We start from the raw sequence: 19,905 nt of genomic DNA, 5'->3' as shown, positions 1-19,905 counted from the left end.
CTAATGCAATAAACACACTATGTAGTGAATGAATATTGAACCTCTAACTCATGTATCTCAAGGATCAGGGCAGGGATAATGAGCCAGAGAGTGTGTCGTACTCCGAACGGATCCTGAGTCGCAGGAAGGCAGCCTCCAGATGTCGAACACCAGCAAACACAGCCAAGGAAGGCTGGATCTGTTGTAGATGACAATGTAGGAGAGAGAATGACTAAAAACGCAGGTGAGGAGAGAGAAAAACTAAAAACACAGGTGAGGAGAGAGAAATACTAAAAACGCAGGCTGCAAGAGAGAAAACAGCAAATGTAAGCAGTGGAGAGAGAAAATTTGCTGTGATAGGTTGAGGAGAGAGAATCTGCTGTGACAGGCTGAGGAGAGAGAAAAACGGCAGCGACAGCAGGGGGAGAGAGAAAACTGAGCAGGCGGCAGTTGAAGAGTGATCAGCAACAAGCAGTCACTCTGCTGTAAACAGTTGCAAACTGCATGTGGAAGGCTGGAAATAGGTATCAAATTGTAGATGACAACAAGGAACAACTGAGATTGCGATATCCTCCGCGAAAGGGGTGTGGGCAGCAAGTAGAAAACACCTGAAACCTGGAAAAACAAGATCTGTCACTGAATGGAGGGTAGCATACTTATTTTTAGGAATCGCCGCAATTGGACATCGGTTAAGGATATACACAGAGTGTTAATAGCCTCAACCCAAAGGCACTTAAGGAGCTCTGCTGCAAACAACATAGAGCATGCCATATTCATGATTGTTCTGTTTCTATGTACTTGCTACTAGAATCACTTCTCATAGTAGCCACACGATGACCACTTTGTTTATGGACCAACATCACCCTAGCACTAAAATAAGTGAAGGCATCTAACTTGTACTTGAGGAAGTACACCTACATGTATCTAGAAAATCATCCACTAAAAGAAAGAAGTTTAGTACGCTATTTAAGGTGGCAATGGATGTGGGACTACAAAGATCTACACGAATGAGTCTAAGGGTTTTAGCAGCATGAGTGATAGACTGTTGAGGAAAGGGTGTACGATAGTGCTTACCTAGTTGACATGCTTTATAGAGCTCGTGAGATAGTTTGAGGCGTGGAAGGCCCTCAACCACCCCCTGATGCGACAACTCATAAAGAGAGTCATAGTCAAAATGTCCTAAGTGAAAATGCCAGAGACGCTTAGAGTCTGTGAGCTCTCATGTGGTGACCAAGGCTCAGAAGCGATGGAACTATGAGTCATCCACAGTTGGTATGGTAAGAAAATGTGTCATATGGTAAAGGGCATTAGGCTATGCCTTGCCGCGAGCAGTCTTTAACCTAGTTTGAGAGTCTAGAATCTCAATTGTGGTCACGGTGAAGAAAACTGCTTGCCCCAATTGGCAAAGATTGCTGAACAGACAATAAGTTCACCCCAAGCTGGGGGACATGATAAACATCATCTAGTGAAGCGAGTTCCAGACCTTGAAATGGAAAAACTGACGTGACTCGGCCAAAATCTCGACAGACGAGTTGTTTCCTATACGAACACTCCTAGTTGCAGGGGCTTGAGGAATGAAAATGCTCGCTATAGGAGTCATGTGATGGGTAGCGCTAGTGTCCACAAGCCAAACAAGTGCTGAGGGGCTTGGATGTGATGAGTGGGCCTCTACAAATACCTCATCAGGAGGCAACTTGCATATGTGAATGAGACTCGCATCTGATGTCTCTAAGAAGACGATGTGGGTATGTGTAAACTAGTTAGACAAACCCTCTGGAGTTGAGTAGTTCACCGACTGTGATGATTGACTGGTGGTAGTTTGGGTTTGGCCTCACCATTGCCCTTGCTCTAGAGGTCTCCACCACCCCTGCTTTTCTATTGGGGGTTACTTGATTGGGTTCAAGGGTTCGTCTCTTGCCTTAGATTGACACTTGTTATCATAATGGCCAGCCTTTTGACAATGTTGACAATAGCTATTTTTCTTAGGTATATTCAGCCATCTAGGTTTAAGAGTAGATGAAGCGGTCCCTTAGGATTCACTAGTTTTGTTTTGATTTTGATTTGCATTTTTATTCAAGTTTTGATTGCCCTTGCCTTGTTGCCCCCTTCGAGAAGATGCAACTAGAGTCCCCTCTATTGAGGATGTGTTATGAAATTGATTGAATAACAGTGTGAAACGCAATAGTTGACACTCGAACTCAAATGTGAGTATTTGAGGTTGTGAAATCACTTGTTGCACAAAATGGAAGTACTTTCTTGGAAGCTTGTTAAGGATTTTCTTGGAAGCTTGTTAAGGATACCCTAATTGTCAGATGCCTTACGAGCCCGAGTGGTTGAGAACTTAGCAAGGAGATGTCAATATTGAGCCAACTTGACTTTCAAGTCATCCTTGTTTGCGATTTTAAAGTTTTGGAGCTTATGATCCAAATTGGTGCGACTGGTTCTATCCCTAGCCGCATAGCGGTCAGTCAAATATGCCTAACGCTCAGATGCTAAGTCAAAATGCTGAAGTTAAGAGTGAAACTCAAGCAAAAAGCCTTGCATAAGCTTGACAATAGCAGAGCCATTACAAACCTTCCATGAGCAGATGATCTCGTATGGAACAAGTGCGGAATTAGGTTAAGGTTTCAACCCGTGCACTAAATTCCATAGGTTCTGAGAGTCTAAGACACGCCTCATCAAATTTGACCAAGTGGTGTAGTTTGACTTGTTAAAATGAGTCTTGTCGTTTGTATACTTGGTAGGGATGCGGGAAACTCCCTTGAGAGCCATCCATATGCAGTTGGTGGGGAAGAGCAGAAGACTGGCCAAGAGAGGGCAGCTTGTGGAGGACCCAGAGGGAGTAGAGGACGAGCGCCACGTCCACGAACGCCAGTAGGAAGTCATTTGGACATTCAAGATATTACGAAAAATATTCCTTCCTTTGATAAATCCATATTATCTAGGATGCACAATGGTGGGAAGAGCCATGAGGTGTTTGTAAAGAAGGATAATTGGCTAAGATGGAGGATAAGATAGTGGTGGTGGATAAGGAGGAAGGGGTAAAGGTGGATAGGCAGAAATAGGCTACTAATGTTCGACGAGTACCGATTGTTGTAGAGGTACTAAAACGGACATAAGTCCATACGATACCATAGGTAGAGGTGGAGGCACTGGAACTCCATAGCCCTGTCCAAATGTCGTCTGGGGCACAATATAATGATCGGATGGTCCACTAGGTAATGCCATAGAGGCAAATTATGGTACTAAATGATCCACACTTGAGTATGTTTGGGATGTACTTCTAGAGGGATAACTCAAAAGTGTGTGCAGGGGAGATGGAATCTCCATCACAGGTACACCACTCGTAAATGGGTATGTAGAGGTTCTAAAGGCCATGTAAAGAAATATCCTAACACAGAAGCATAAATAGAAACCGTACGACAAAGCATAGATTGATAAAAGAACACTGTTAGGGTTAGGATAACTCAGAGACAATGAACACAGTGAATAAATGAAATGATATGACTACTAATAATATGATGGTCATGCAACAAACACACTATGCAGTGAATGAATATTGTACCTCGAACTCGTGTATCTCAAGGTTCAGGGTAGGGCTAATGAGATGGAGAGAGTGTCGTACTCCGAACGGATCCTGAATCGCAACAAGGCAGCCTCCGGATGTCAAACACCAACAATCGCAGTTGTGTAGTTGGATCTGATGCAGACATCAGTGAGGAGAGAGAAAGACTAAAAACGCAGGCAGCAGGTGAGAGAAAGACTAAAAACGTAGGCAGCAGGTGAGAGAAAGACTAAAAACGCAAGCAGGACAGCCTGCAGGAGAGAGAAAGATTGAAAATGTAGGCAGCAGGACTGATGATGTGGCAGGCTGTACAGCAGCTGGTCTGCATAGGAACAGCAGTTGCCTGACTGAAATCAGCTCCAAACTGCGTGAAGAGGGTTGGAAATCAGGTGCCAATTGATGGAGACAGCAATGGACAGCTTCGGCTGACATGTCCTCCGCGAACGAGGTGTGGGCAGCAAGCTGAAACACCTAAAATCTGCAAAAACGAGATTAAGGGTAGAGTGGAGGGTTGGCTGCCAATTCATAGAAAATTAGGGTTCTAGATTCTCTCTCACTTAACTCTCTCGATCCGCTCCCCGTTTTAGGGTTTTGGCTAAAATAAGCCTAAAATAAGCATGTTTTGGGGATGTTTAAGTAGCTAAGTGCTTTTCTTAGCACAACAGGCTGTGCCTAAATGTGCAGAATCCCCCAGTGTGGTATATGGTGGATAATGGTGTGCACTTAATGGAAGTAGGAAGGAAGGTGCAACGGAGGATGAGGGAGGGATGGATGGGAGCCCAAATGGATTTGTGATGGATGTTGTTGTGGAAAACGTGGTTGGTTCCTTTTGTCCATTAAATGCATTAGATGAAGATCCTACTCGAAATTGACCTTGAGAAATAAAATCATTTGAAGGAAAAGGAAGGGATGGAATACTTATAAGTTTTTCTTTTAGCTTCTTACCTAGTTTTGAGTTCATAAAGAAATACATGTCTTCCTCATTACTTAGAAACCAAAGGTTGTTTTGAATAGTCCCTTCTTGACAAGATCCAACAGAAAATACAAAAACAATTAGCATAGAATTTGAAATAATAGGGTTTCTATCTGGCATTGAAGAAAATGTACATTGTGGAAGGGATATGTAATTCGAGCCAAGTTCCACTTGGGAATGGCCAGTCTGTAGTGGAGACTTTGAAGGTCTTGCAAGATCATTAGTTCTGTGCATCGAATCTAAAGGAGAAAACTCAAGCTTACCTTCAACCTCTTGCTGAGCTCTATGCATAAGGATGAGATCATACTTAGTAGCAGAAATCTGATATGGTTTGTGGACTTCATGGTAGTCCGATGGTTCTTTGCTCATGTCAGTTCAGGCAGAAGCAAGCTGGGAGGCCTACTCCTGATCGTTTTTATCCATGTTTGGCTGTGGAGATTGAAGTGGTGGTATGAATGTGTTCTAAGTTATCTAATCCTTTTGTTGTTCTTACTTTTGTAGATGAGCTTTCCGATCAAAGGCCAAGGATTCTCAGAGAATACCTAGCTCTGATACCATGTGAAGAAATGCTATGCAGAAAACACAAAACCAATTGTATGACAAAGCACAGTTTGATAAACATAGAACATAGTTAGGGTTAGGGTAACTCACAGACTGTGAACACAATGAATAATGAAGTGAATGACTAATGAATATACAATGCTCATGCAACAAACACACTACGCAATTGTGAATATTGAACCTCAAACTCTTGTATCTTTGGGATCAAGGCAGAAGTTATGAGTTGGAGAGTGTGTCGTACTCCGAACAGATCTTGAAACGTAGTAAGGCAGCCTCCGTGTGTTGAACAACAACAAACTCAGCTAGGAAGGTTGGATTTGATGTAGACAAGCAATGATGGAGAGAGAAAGACTAAAAACGTAGGTACTTGAGGAGAGAGAAAAACTGGGTAACAGCTAGAAGCAGTAAATGACTATGCAGAAGATGTAGACAATAGGTGGAGGAGAGAGAAACTCAGCAAATGCAGATTGTAGATGATGGGGACAGTGTTTGGCAGATGGGGACGGGTTTAGCTGATGGTGACAATAGTAAACACACGGATTTGGCAATAGGCGACAGGTGTAGGGTGAAGGCGACAGCTATAGGATGTGGATGAAGGTTGGAATTAGGCACCAGATGGTAGTAGATGGTTGGGGGAAGCTCCGACACAATGTCCTTTGCAAACGGGGTGTGGGCAGCATAGATATGGCTCCTAAAAACCTGCACAAATGAGATTAAGGGAGAGTGATGGGCTGCATGCCTATTTACAGAAAGTTTGGGGCACCCAAATTAGGGTTTTGCATGTGGGACACAGTAACTCTCTAAGATCGCGTTTCTTTTTAAAATAAGATGGTTTCTTCATTAATTAAGCGTGTTTTGGGGCTACTTAATCAAGCTAATGCTTTTTTAGCTCAATAGAACAAAATTTTAGGCCCATCTTTGTGCTATTGGATTTTCTAGGCAGCCATGCTATTAGAGCCATTAGGCACATACACTTCTTCTATTGGCAAGTTCTTGTAGATGGAAGGGTTGAGCCTTTGAGGGCAGAATAAGATACAAGGCACTGTAGCATGGCATGTATGGAAGGCAAGATGCAAATAAATGCTTGACTAATAGAGGAATCAAGTAATTAGCTTGACAGTTCATTGCCTTAGAGGCCATTGGAAAAAGTTTAAGGTGATTAAGAGAGAATCAGGAGTATTGAGAAGCTTCCCATAGGAAGCCACTAGAACCGATCTCTTTGATAAGACTCATAATGCTCTGTTTCCCTACCTGTGGATAGTGCAGTCCTGCAGTACCTACAGTTACTAAATCAGCCATAACTTTTGATTGAAAGCTTCGATCGACGAACTTCTTGATTCAAATCGAAGCTAACTTCACCCTCTTCAGACAGAGCACTTAATACTAAATTTCTGAGTAGGACAGAAAGAAGATATAACAGCCCAAAGTTGGCTGATCGAAATTGTCTAGAACCTGTCCTTGTCTAGATGAACCTGTAAGAAATCTACTGGTCCAACTTTAACCCTGTTTAACTTTGTGGACTTACCGATAGAGCTGAAGGCACCTCTATAGAATACCAAGACACCAATTTATGATCTATGGATAGCAATCAAAGACCCATACCACCCCTTTAATGATTGTAATGAGCGAGTAATTGTCAGTAGATGCGTCAATTCATGTGTGAGTCTGTGCAATGCTTTAGGGTTGGGCATTATTTAGATTATTTTAGGTATTTTTTATGGTCTTCATTTTGGTTACATTAGCAACATTTAGCATTTATTGCTGGTTGACCAGCATTAAATGCTGGCCGACCTAATCATATTGAGGACATATTTTTGTCCTATTTATTTAGGCTCTTCCTCCTCAATCAGTCAGTCACTCACCATCACACTCGTGGATCTTCTGTTGGAGAGAGGAGCTAGTGCCGGTGCTCACACAACCAGTGACTCATTGTTGTATGCAATTGTCTCGTGTTGGATATATGGATTCCAATTCCTGAGCATACATCTGAGTTCTCATCTGTATTGTGTTCTTCAATGTTTCTTCCTTCCTTTCTCTTTTGTCTTGTGTTTAGTAGTTTATTTCAGCACATGTTTATGCTTTCGTTGTTGCATCCACTTCTAACATGTTATCAGATATCAAGTTTTGTGCTTTTGCTGTGTTTTCCTTGCTGATTTCAAGATTGTTTTGACCATCGTTGATCAGGCGATTGCTGTTTTGCCCAAGGCGACTTGTTTTCTGCAGCTAATGTTGCATTTGCTGACGGCAGCATTCGTATAGCTTGTGTTAGCCCCTCTGTTGTTTGCGTTTCTGATCTAGCCTGCGTTTTGGTGGTTTTGCATCTCCTCCTGACTAGACGACTGCATCATTAGGCCGTTTTTGCTGTTTCATGCAATTTTTGACTGATTTTTTGACTTTTTGTAGCAGATCTCTTCTTGTTTTGGTTAGATTTTGGTGAATACTGTAGGTGAACTCTCATTTTTTGCAGTCTATGCTTGTGGTTTGGCTGTATTTCCTCTCCAAATACTTTCTTCTCTTTCCTTATCTTCTCATCCTCTCCAGATGGCTCCTCTGTGCATATCCATTGATGGTGAGTTACATGGACCTAACTATCTCATATGGAGTGTTGTGATGAAAGCTTGGTTTTTGCAAAAGCAGTTATGGTATGTAGTATGTGGAGCTATTCCTCATCCTCAGTGTTCTACTCCGCCATCAGATGATTTTGATGAAGACAAACATGAGGAAGCGGTGCTTACATGGGATTCGGACAATGCATGTGCCTATTCGGCCTTGCTTCAGTGTATTTCGAAAGCAACCCTACCGGTGGTTATCTCTTGCATGACATCTTTTGAAGTATGGATGAAGTTGTAGCTGATGTACATGGCACCTTTCACCATGAGGGCAGTCACTCTTTATGGACAACTCCAACAAATTACGTTCGAGGCCAAAGATACTGTTCAGTCTTTTCTAGATCCAAGACGAGCTTCGGCAAATGCAGTTTGCACTTCCAGAGGCTCATCTTATTGGACTCGTCCTCTCCAAACTCCCTTCGGTGTTTGATGGAGTGGTGAATGTTTTGAGAGCATAGACATCATCCACTCCTATCGGTTTTACACATATGACCTCGATGCTACTTGAGCATGAGGTGTCTTTGCAGTTATAGGGGTGGCTTTCATCATCTTATGGAGATTCCAGTGAGGCTCTTGCAACTTTAGAGAGGGTTCGAAGAAGAAGACCCAATGTTACCATTGTGGGAAGAAAGATCATTTACGGAAGGCCTACAAAGAGTTTGGGGCTTGTAGGAAGCAGAAGGAGAAAAAGACGAAGCGAAATGCGGACTTCTTTGACGAGTCATCCTCTGTCTCTGCCTCAGATTCCTATCCTTCGGCCCAAGTGCGGGCCAAGGCTCGGAAAGGAACAACTTCTTGGGATCGCGGGAAGGGATTGATGGCTCCTTCCTCTGCTCCTTACTAGTGGTGGTGATGATGACGGCATCCCTCACGACTCTCTAGTGCCAGAGAGGGAGTGTGAGAGGGTGGACAAATGGGGCAATTGCATCTCATCTATACATCTATACAGATGCATAGGATCTAGAGAGGAACTTCCTTGATGTATCATTTGAAGTCTGGCAGGTTCAAATCTTGGAGCTAGGTATTGACATCCAAGTTCATGATGGGTTGTCTAATAGAGAATGAGATTGGTTCCTAGTCATGAGCTCCCATGAGGGGACACTTCGGTGGTCTAGCTAATGGTAGGGAATCCATGGTCACGTATATTCCAGAGGCATTTTTGACTAGCTTTTCATGTATGCTATTGAGAGACATTGGGGGACACACAGAGATTTGCTATGATCTTCTCTATTTTCAAGTGGTGGTATGATTGACGTCGATATCAGGTTTACTCCGAGGCACCTTGGTGGTGGCTTGCGCACCCATTGCTTGGGTATCCATGGTTCTACTTGGCGGTTCTATGTTGCACGATTTATGATTCATTATCATTGTAACATTGTATTGTATCAGATCACCCATGATGTAAGAGAGGGTGTTAGCAGATATGTCAGCTCATGTGTGAGTATGTGCATGCTTTAGGGCTGGGCATTATTTAGATTATTTTAGGCATTTTTTATGGTCTTCATTTTGGTCACATTTAGCATTTATTGCTGGCCGATCTGATCATATTGAGGACATATTTTTGTCCTATTTATTTAGGCTCTTTCTCCTCAGTTAGCGAATCACACACCATCACACTTGTGGATCTTTTCTTGGAGAGAGGAGCCAGTGCCGGTGTCCACACAGCCAACGACTCACTATTGTATGCGACTGTCTTGTGTTGGATATATGGATTCCATTTCTCAAGCATACATTTGAGTTCTCATTTGACCTGCTTCTGTTGTGAAACGCCTTAAGCACAGCAAGGTTATGTCTATCACATGGTCTCAGAGCAGCTCTATCTCAAGGTTCCAGCGTCCATCTTTCAAATGTTTTTAGGTTTGTCCATAGGAGTATGCAATGTACCCTAAACATAGACCATTTTCTCTATATAGGCTCAAACTCTCCTTTCAACATGCACTATTTCTGCTCCTTTCTGTATTTAGCTCCTTCAGATCAAAATGAAGAAGAGCATGTTGAATATATCTGGATAACCCCTTCCTGGTTCACTCTCGAGGGCATGCGAGGATCACTTCGAAGCTTGGTATTGTACCATGTATAAGACAAGTCCTAATTGCTAAAATTAGAAATTTGTGTGTTGCTTTTACCATCTTGTTTTAAGTTCTCCTGTGCACACGCATGGTTGTTTCTCTGGGTTTCCAGGTAAGTTTACCAGATCTTGGAGAGACCATGATTTCAAGAATGTGGGAGTTTTTCAGAGTAATGAACCTTGATTTGAAGTCTCTCAACCTTTGGCAGGTTTGTCTTCTTCAGTGGTATTCCTAAAGTAATTGAAAATTTGGCAGAATCGTAACCAGTGCTTTGAAGAAATGTGTTTTTAATCTTACATAACCATGGTATTATTGGTTCTAAAGCTGGATGGGCGACCCATGAGTGGTGATATTGGAGCAGGTGCAACAATGGTTGCAGTAGAGCTTGCCACCAGAATTGCAGCATATGCAGACCGACCTCCTGGTAAGCTAATCTCCAAGGGAGACTTAGCACATGGGTTCTTATGTAAAGCACAAAAAATGAAAGTATCCTGAAGTGGTGGATGTCCAGCCATGTTGCATAGTGATCTTTGACATTTAAATTACCGCATGAATTGTAAAAAATCAGCTAAAGCTGGTGGTGTCACACTGGTTTGCTGAGAATCAACCTTGGTAAGACTGAGTCTTGACTTATTGCTGGTTGTGGTGCTATAGCTGGTTTTCTGTGTTCCAATTGCATGAACCATTGACCTTCCTAATTGTATTTCAAGTGCCAAATGAAGAAGGTAGCAAAACACATAATGACAATTTTGGTTACAAATATTGGATGTCATGCATACTCTCTGTACCAAAACCTTAATTGGGCTTAATTTAGCTAACCACCTTGTATCCAAAAGATGACCGAGAACCTCATTATTAGATGCAAATTTCTGGTATCAGACATTCTTACATTCTGAATGTTTTAAGTAATAGGCTAACGAAGCCATGAGATCCCTCAGATTGGGAAAACTTCACTTTAAAGTAGAACAGAAAAACCGAAAATGAGAAGGTGAGGTTTTTGAAAAAGTATCGGAAAAGTTTTGAGTGGTATGCTTGGACCTTGTTATGATCTTGCTTTAAGACGTGTTGATGATGTTTACAATTGTGTTTATAAGTGAGCCAGTCCTGCAGGAACAAGTCTAGCATGGCACAGCTTGAACAGACATCGAGTTCAGGTTTTCGATGCAAAGGACCCACTGATGAACATTGTCACTGGCACAGGTTTCCTGCAGCTTGCAGGAGGGACAAATGCATACACAATCAAAGCACTCGAGAAGTATGGTCTAGACCATCCTATCTGCTCAATCGAACCTACTTCCTCAAAAGGTGTTCGTGTTGGTTTTTCCTTTAAAGAGTTGTGTATTTGAGAAACTGGACACTTGATGTTGCAGAGATTGGTTTATAATTGTTGCTATTATCCAAAAGATAAGATATTAAACTGATCATCAATCTCAACTAATTGTAGGAGTAAAAACTTTTCAAGACATCAAGGATCAGAAGATCCCGTATGCTTCTATCGCTGGAATAGCCTACGGGGGCCATGCACGGAAGGTTCAGAACACCTTTTCTTGTTGTATAAATGTATTCTCAGAGTGGCGCTGTATGCTGGATAGCATCGTGATGATGGTTTTGTGCAGATTGTCTCAGGAGTGCTTGCATCAAAGGATTTGGAAGAGAATGCAAAGCTAGAGTGCCACCCCCATCTTCTATTGCAAGCATTGAACCAAGCCACATCTTTGGTTGGCCTTTCCAAGCAGTTTGGCCCCGTCCCATCAAATCAAAGTGATTGGAAATAATAGCCCACATCGTCGGTTTTTTTTTTTTTTTTTTGGGGGGGGGAAAGGGGGGCAAATAATTAATTTGCCTTAAGGTATATCCCACAATTTCAGGTTTTCTTTTCGTTTTTGTTGTAAGAGAGAGAGAGAGAGAGAGAGAGAGAGAGAGAGAGAGAGAGTGTGTGTGTGTGTGTGTGTGTTAGTATATTCTCTTGCCATGAGGGGATTCCATTTGTGGTTGTTGGTCTCCTACTCCAAGAGTATACTATCCAGTGTGTGTGTGTATGTTGTGTTGCCTAGAGCCATCATGTATCTTGTAATCATGAAATCTTGTATTTGTTTCATAATTAATACAATTACCTTTTACGTCAGATTGTATGCTACCTAGATGACCTCTTTTGTATATAAAGATTGTTTGATTCAATAACCTTCATGAGAGAGAGAGAGAGAGAGAGAGAGAGAGAGAGAGAGAGAGTGTGTGTGTGTGTGTGTGTGTGTGTGTTGTTTAAATCTCCTTTTAGACATCTCAAAGGAATATACAAGAAAGAGATACACATCAAAATTTTAGTTGCAGTCTACTTCAGTGTGCCATTGGCACAACAAAAAATCAACTGTTGAAGCTATGAAAGTTACTAAATGCATCGTGACACGTAAGTAACTTAATGTCTAAGCTTTTTGAACTCGATATTGGCTCTACCATTGTGATAAATTCCTTATATGTGCTCTTTTTTAGCCGTTTTCAGCATGGGAATTCCACCTAGTTGTGCTTTGAGCTTTGTTGATGTAAGCTCATAAGTGATCCACATTTCTCTTGAAACATTCTGATTGCTTTAGTAGTCCAACTTTATTTTGCATTTTTACACTACTATTTTGCCTTTTGTACTACATCTAGAAAAGGGATAACAATCATTCTAGTGTTGAAAGTGAACGTATTGCTACTATGATTTGGGGGTCCTATGATATTGTATATATTATGATTTTAGGAGTAGGCTTAATGGGTGAACTTTTCACTTCTAGTCCTATTCGAGGTGCATAGATTTGTGGTCAATTGTTTATGGAATGTTTTGATAGATATTAGGTACCCTTTCAATGCTCAAGCTATGCTTGCACCTATACCAGATGTAGCACCTACTCTATAATAGTATAAATGGTATTTCAAATGATGCATTTACTCATGTACTACTAGATCCAATAGTAGAGTGGAAGTTAGGATTCATGTTCACTCGTGAAAATTTGCTAAACAATGTTTAGATGCACTAGCTAATCTTCATCAAGTATGTAATGAAGCATGAGTTGCTATCATGCATAAAAACTTTGAGGATCTCAAGGAGTAGTTTACTGGCATTGATGGAATCTACAATAGATTACCTTAGCTATAGATATTCTAAATTTTATCTTGGACTCTTATGAGGGTTATATATTTTGATACTTTTGACTCATAACAAAGGGATATATAAAAGCCCTCATGTTTGATGAGTGGTTGCAATGTTGTTGTGAGAAGACTAATCCACATGAAATCTAACATGTAATAGAGTTGATTGGGTATTTGTAATAGATTATTAAAAAAACAATGAAGGCCTCTTTGAGTGGCTCAAAGTTTTCGATTGATTCTTTGTAGGAATGAGATTCATAATGAGTTAAAAAAAAAGGACACACGGAGGTTAGAGTATTCAAGATTATCAGGAGTGCAAGTTGAGAGAGGAAGGGAAGGATGGAGGGAGGAGTTCTCAACATAATGCAAATATGATGCATTAGAATACATGATCCATACATGGTAACTTCTCATTTTGATAATTGGCATTATGATACTATGTGGTGCTAGCAAGTACATTATTTTTCATATCAACACCTCATATCTTATTTCTGGTGTTAGTAAAGTACAAGTTACAAGGAAACATGATGATATGCTCTCACATTGGTATTACTTGATGTATCAAAGAAAAAGAAAGATATCGAATCATTTTAATAACAAAATTTGGTTGGTGGATATTAATCGAAAAAAAAGGATGTCAATCAAGTAAGAACGCAATGTGTCAACAATATTTGGGATGGATTATTATTTTTAGATTATGCTATGATAATTTAGGAACTATCATTTGCAATGTGTACATAGTGGTTGTGCTATTATTTTAGAATATAAATGTGAGATCCAAGCTCACTCCTATACAAATTGTATTAATAATAGTAGATTCCCAAGAACGAATAAGAAGTCTCATTTTATTTTAACCTTAGAATGGCTCATGGATCTTAGGGAAGGCGTACAAGTGGAGGAAGACCACAAAAGTGGATTGGACACCCAATAGGAGTGAAAATCCTAGAATTCATGTATAAAAGGGATAAAAAAGAATAGAGCAAGCTATGCATGTGTGTGTAAACTCAAGCTCCTTATTTTCTGGCTACTTCATTATCTCATTGTGTGAGAGTAAGGGAGAGGGAGAGATTGTGTGAGAGTGAGGAGCAAGAAGTGAAGCTCTACCATTCTTCTCTTCTTCTTCTCCATCCCTACATGGTGAGGTATGAGTTGTGTAAGTTTCTAAGGTTGAGAGTGTAAAAGAGTGAGGGATGTCTAAAATGAAGCTTTCTTCTCCACTCTTCTATCTCTTCATCTACTCCTCTTTATGGCATGTGATGCCAGTCAAGCAAGAGTACAATGTGTTAATAGTTATGGGGATGGATTATAATTCTTAGACTACTAATCAAGCAAGAGTACAATGTGTCAATAGTTATGGAGATGGATTATAATTCTTAGACTATACTGTGAAAATTTAGAAACCACCATCTATAATGTGCATAAAGTGGTTGCACTATTATTTTGTAATGTAAAGTCAAGTTTTGGACTCACTTGTGCAAATTGGGAGAAAAACAAGTGAAGAATGATGGAGATGCATGCATTGTTCCTCACACACACACACACACACACACACACACAATGAGGAAATAGAGTAGCAAGAAGATAGGGAACTTGAGTTTGCTCTCACATGAATAACTTGCCCTATTCTTTTTCATTCCTTATATACATGAAACTTAGGGTTTCCATCCCTCTTGGTCATTCAGTCCACTTTTTTCGCCTCATGATTGGTGTTCCTTCATTTGCATGCCTTCCCTAAGGTGCATGAGCCATTCTTCCCTCATCCTTCGGAGTCTACCGATATTAATCACCCTAGATGGGGAGTTGTGAGTCCTTCCATGGTTTGCGAATGGGAGATCTTGATTTGTTCTTAGGATTTGTGCGTAAGTAGGCTATTGGAGAGATAGACATGTGACTCTATGTGTTACAGTGTCTGATGTTCTTAAATGTTGAGCTCATGTAGCACAACAGTGGATAATAGATGTTGCATGTGGAATGGGAGCCCATATGTGTTACACCCTTAAAATAGTAAGGGTTGTGTCTAATGTTCTTGAATGTTGACCTCATGTAGCGCAATAGTGGATAATAGATTTTGCTTGTGGAATGGGAGTCCATACATGTTAACAAAGCTATTATGTGTGCTACTTGAATAAATGTTTTGGGATAAATACACTTGAGTCTTGGTATAGAAAAACACATTTTTGTTATATATTGTGTGTTTTAATGCTCTTGTGCTTAAGAAATAATTCACAAGGTTACATGATAAGGCTATAAAGTGCATTGTTTGTTTCATGCAACAATGAAATTCAAGGGTATAAACTTTAAAATATTGCTACAAAGCAACTTATCATAGATATGATTGTTGCTAAAAACTTACTCTAATATTTTTTCTCATGTAAATGATAATAATATATTTCCACTCAAGATTTTTTTAATATATTTCTTCCTTTGCTTGTTATGGGACAATTGATGGAGAGCATTCGCATGCTCTCAACTATGTTTGTTGCAATCTATGTCGTCTCATGTGTAGGCACACATTGTCTACTAATCAACTTCATGGATTCCCAAACGGGCTTTGCAAGCTCTCAAGGGTAGTTAATTTCTAGCTTCTTTGTCAATCAAGAGACATCAGAAATTTCTTTCCATGCTTTATTGATTGGTGAGCATGCTCTTCTTAATTTTATATGTTATGTGGAGGAATTCATCTTGTTTGAAAAGAAAAATGAGTGTGTTGATTGGATGCATACATATATAATCAGTATGAATCCATAGTCAAGAATTACATATCGATGCTGGTTGATTTGCTTGAAGGACAAAAGACCATTGGTATGTTGGTCCACAAGTTGAAGAGGAAAGAAAATGAGTTGCATTGAGTGCTATAAGGCTTGAATCACTAAGGGTTATACAGGTTCATCAATTGGAAATTTAGGTTGCTTTTTGTTATGGTGATCCTAGTTTTTTCCTTAAGGTACATGAGTCAAATTATATCCCATACTTCAAACCAAGCCTTGTTCTCCAACACATCCTAGGAGAAGAAAGTTTCTTGTAACCAACATAGAAAGATTGTCACATCCCATAAACCAGGCAAGAGAATGCATTGAACATCAAACTTAGCATTTGCCAATTAGGAAACTTAGTATTTGTTGATTAGATTGAGTTGCAATTTAAAGCAATACGACTATGCTTGTAGAGCAACATGCCACTTTTCTTGAGTATAGAAAGTTACATTCAAAGTCTCACTAATGAAAAAAGGTCAAAGGAAGACAATGATGCATTCAAGTCCACAAAGATCAAGGATACCTTAAGAGTAACTTTGTCTATTCATAAAAAGTAGATTGTTGAACATGCATAGCATGTAGTGCTCCATGCATGCGAAACATATCAATGTATGTTGATTGATGCCTTCAAGCATATTAAGGTGAAAGCAATAAAATACTTTCTAAGAACCATTGGCTTGAAATTGAACAAATTCCTTCAAAAACTTGACAATTTTATAGTCTAACCACTCTATATGGGTAGATTAAGTACACAAAGTGTGTAAATTTCTGGTAGAACAATTAACACCTAGAACATGGAGTAATTATAAGGACAAAAATATTAGATTCTTTGTATGATCATCCTTCTCTTAAGCATTTCTAGCATTTCATATGAACCAATATCACACGGAAACTCTTTATCATTACTTCCACACACCACCCAACTTTGCATCAAACTTATGAACAACATATTTGGGCTACAACAAGGAAATAAAAGGAAAAAAAAAACATGAAAATACTATAGAGAGTGCTATACCTTTGCCTTTGTCTAATGGATAGCCTCATTTAGCAAAAATATACACTAAGCACATTCAATGGCTCATAGGATCACGAAAACCCTTCCAACTAATACGGTTGGATCTCTTGATGTAAGATGGGATAAAATCACAATGGGAAAGAGAACAGTACTGAACGAGCAAGAGTATTTGAGTGAAATAAAGACTAGGCCAAACCCATAAAAATGGTGCTTGCAATTTAACATTTCAAGTCATATAACCATTTATGTATACATCTTGGAATGGCAATGTACAAAGTACAACACCACGAATGAATTCATCAAAACTATTACAAAGTGAGTAAGACAAACAAAAAACCTCAAGGGTTTTTATCTTATGTACCATTACTAAATCCCTTGGGTCCCCCCCTTTATTTATAGAGCCTTTGAGTCAATTCTAAATCCTCATTGCCTCTTCACAACTGCCTCCACAAGGATACCTTCTTCTTTGGCCTTCACATATCTACACACTTTCCTACTGTCATTGTGCCACATTTGCTTTGATCTCCTTCTCCATTCCTCAATTTACTCATGGCACTTTTTGATTTGCACTCTCCATTTTAAAGTGGGTTTTATCCTTGTTAAGGATGATGCCTACCCTTTGCCTAGAAGGTGCATTCCCACCCAATCAACCATACCACTCGCTCCCCTTTTTGGGGCACCCATATTTTTGTTTATGCCCTAGTGGAATTATTGCCCCACCATTTGTGCGTGCGCATGCGCACGCGTACGCATGCATGCACACGCACACGCACATGCACACACAAGGCCAAAATGACCTAAGAGGCCAAAATAGTGATCATAATTAATCCATGGTTGTTTCATTATGGATAAAATAAATAAAAAACAAGAAAGTAGACTCATACATGTGTATAAGATCTCTAGACTTCCCTATTATCTAAGATATCTAGCTTAGGGGCTAGTATGGAGGGATCTTAGTATATCCATGGTGGGATCACCTAAGGTGAGGCTCTTTGGAATGTCATTGATGGCTTGTATCTTCAAATAATATCGTGGAAATAATCTAGTGCTAGGGCTAGGGCCTCCTAGCTTCACACAATCTCTAGCTTTGTCAAAGGTCACCACAAATGGTTTTTTGCTTAGTTTTTTCTTGTTTTTGGGGGTGGGGGGCATTCTATGTGTGGTGTTGAGATCTTGGAGAAGATCTATGGAGCTCTTGAAGGTAAAATCCTAGGTATCTTTAATTGGAGAAGGCCATGATTTGGCAAAGGGGGCCAAACCCCTCATGGAAATGGTAGTAGTAGTACTCTTGTATCTTAGAGTAGGCATGACATCTATATATTTAATGCTTCTCTGTCTCTGTCTCTGTCTCTCTCTCTCTCTCCACATGTCTAACTAGCATATTTGACAATTCATGTCCTTTTGTGTCTCTCCAAATTACCTACCAATCTCAAATCAAAGATGATGTAAGGAGGTTCGCACACAACATCCCAAATTGCACATACACATCCATGTTCCCTATATTGAGGATGAAGCTATACTTGGAAAGATGAAGACCATGGTGTTTGTAGAAGGCCATCTTCATACCAAGTGGTGGATTTGTGATAATCCATGTCCTCTCAATGTCCAGTCATGTGATGTCCATCCTAATGACATGATTCACTTTGGTGGGATTGAATTGCATGGTGGGTGCATTGAAGATGGGGTCAGGTCATCCTTATCTAGCCTATGGCACACCATATCCAAAATGACATATACACATCCATGTTTCTTGGCTTAATGATGAAGCCATACCTGAAAAAATTAAGAAGATGGTCTTTTTAAAGGTCATCTATATACGAGTGGGGGATCTATGGTAATTCATGTCCTTCCAATGTCTAGCAGTGTGATGTCCATTCAAATGACATGGTTCAACATAGTGTGACTAAATCACATGATGGTGCATGTAGACTATATTAGAACGGTGGTAGGGCATATGAATTTGGAGGCCATGGTCCCTCAACTATGCACTAGTTTGTGCAAACCAACATTCCATGTCTCCTCATATTGCAAGCTATCGTGAAGAGTGTAGTGTGAACTAGGGGTGCCTATTTGGAGTCAACTCCTACAAACTATGAATATATGTGATTGTACAAAATAGAGCCCCAACCATGATGGGGCAACATCAATTAGTTGTGCTTCTACAATCTTGCATAGTACAAATGGCTTGTTGTATATCATATTGGAAATCATTGACACTAGTGACCTCCCTATTGACATTTTGTATCAAATCACACCCATAGACGTTATCTACATATTCTTGCTCCTTCCTATCACGCCTGTAAGATTATATGTCTCATCAATGCTCCATTAATGCATAGTCCAAAGAGTGTGGGCAAGAGGGGAAAGTCTTGCAAAACTCTAGTGACATAGTAGAGATCATGTTATGCTTTTGGAATCTCCTCCAACCCTTCTTGCAGGCCGTGGCACATGAAGAGCTTGTAAAACTCCTATTCAATCCTTGTGCAGTGTGCATATTTCTTACGCATGATGAGTAACGAAAAGATGTGGTATGACTCACAATTTCTGAGCTACCCAATCACCATGAGAGAGAGAGAGAGAGAGAGAGAGAGGTGCGTGTGTCTGCGTTACGATGACGCCATAGCAAAAAATAGAACATTATATTGTAAGAAGAATCAGTAGATTAGGTTCCCAAGCTTGTATACTACATTTAAATGCAATTCCACACATCCCATCTTCATTACAAGAGGGCCCATGGAGTGGGACACAAGAGAAAGCTTGGCAAAATCATCACAGTTGTAGAAGAAACGTAGCAGGCAAAAAGATATATAGAGGTTGCGCTTGATATCTACAGACCAGCTAGGTAGTTGATTAGTAAGAACTAATGCAAACATACATATGCTACAACTTAGTGTCTAGGGCACAATCTAGTTGCCACCCCTTTCAATATATCTAACTAGATACCTTATTCATGCCACGACGGTCGTGACAAAATCAGGTCGATTCAACCATAAACCATATCTGCAAGAAACGAGTATCTTGAAGATACCAGATCAGAACTACATAAATTGCCATTGTTTGTGATAGCATAAATAGCTGTTAAGTTAACAAATCCCGCTAAAAGCAACAATGTTAAGTTGCATCTTAATATGTGTATAGAGTCACACGTCCTTTATTAGGAGGCCACTAGTTGCGCAGTGCCAGTCATTATGCATCCCTTTTGGATAAAGCCCCCTCTGAGATCGTATGCATGACAAAATCCATAAAGCCATGGTG

General features: G+C 40.1%; 1 protein-coding gene across 7 annotated transcripts in view; it reads left to right on the top strand.

The window, feature by feature from the left end:
- LOC148025280 (uncharacterized) overlaps positions 1 to 11,881 on the top strand; it is a 32,805-nt gene extending 20,924 nt beyond the window's left edge. For 5 of the 7 annotated variants that reach the window (XM_087692285.1, XM_087692290.1, XM_087692284.1 and 2 more), the window contains 5 exons: positions 9,869 to 9,964; positions 10,081 to 10,180; positions 10,867 to 11,061; positions 11,201 to 11,286; positions 11,373 to 11,881. In XM_087692285.1, coding sequence (XP_087548411.1) covers positions 9,869 to 9,964; positions 10,081 to 10,180; positions 10,867 to 11,061; positions 11,201 to 11,286; positions 11,373 to 11,531 — 636 coding nt within the window. In that variant the 3' untranslated portion in view covers positions 11,532 to 11,881. The remainder of the gene's footprint in view (positions 1 to 9,868; positions 9,965 to 10,080; positions 10,181 to 10,866; positions 11,062 to 11,200; positions 11,287 to 11,372) is intronic. The other 2 variants (XM_087692289.1, XM_087692288.1) reach the window with 1 other exon arrangement.
- Positions 11,882 to 19,905: the final 8,024 nt, after the last annotated feature.

Source organism: Lygodium microphyllum, chromosome 14, assembly GCF_053477565.2.
Source record: "Lygodium microphyllum isolate KBCC chromosome 14, Lygodium_microphyllum_v1.1.10, whole genome shotgun sequence".
NCBI lineage: Eukaryota > Viridiplantae > Streptophyta > Polypodiopsida > Schizaeales > Lygodiaceae > Lygodium > Lygodium microphyllum.
The sequence above is the reverse complement of the archived record's forward strand: the minus strand, read 5'-3'. Positions and strand labels throughout refer to the sequence as shown.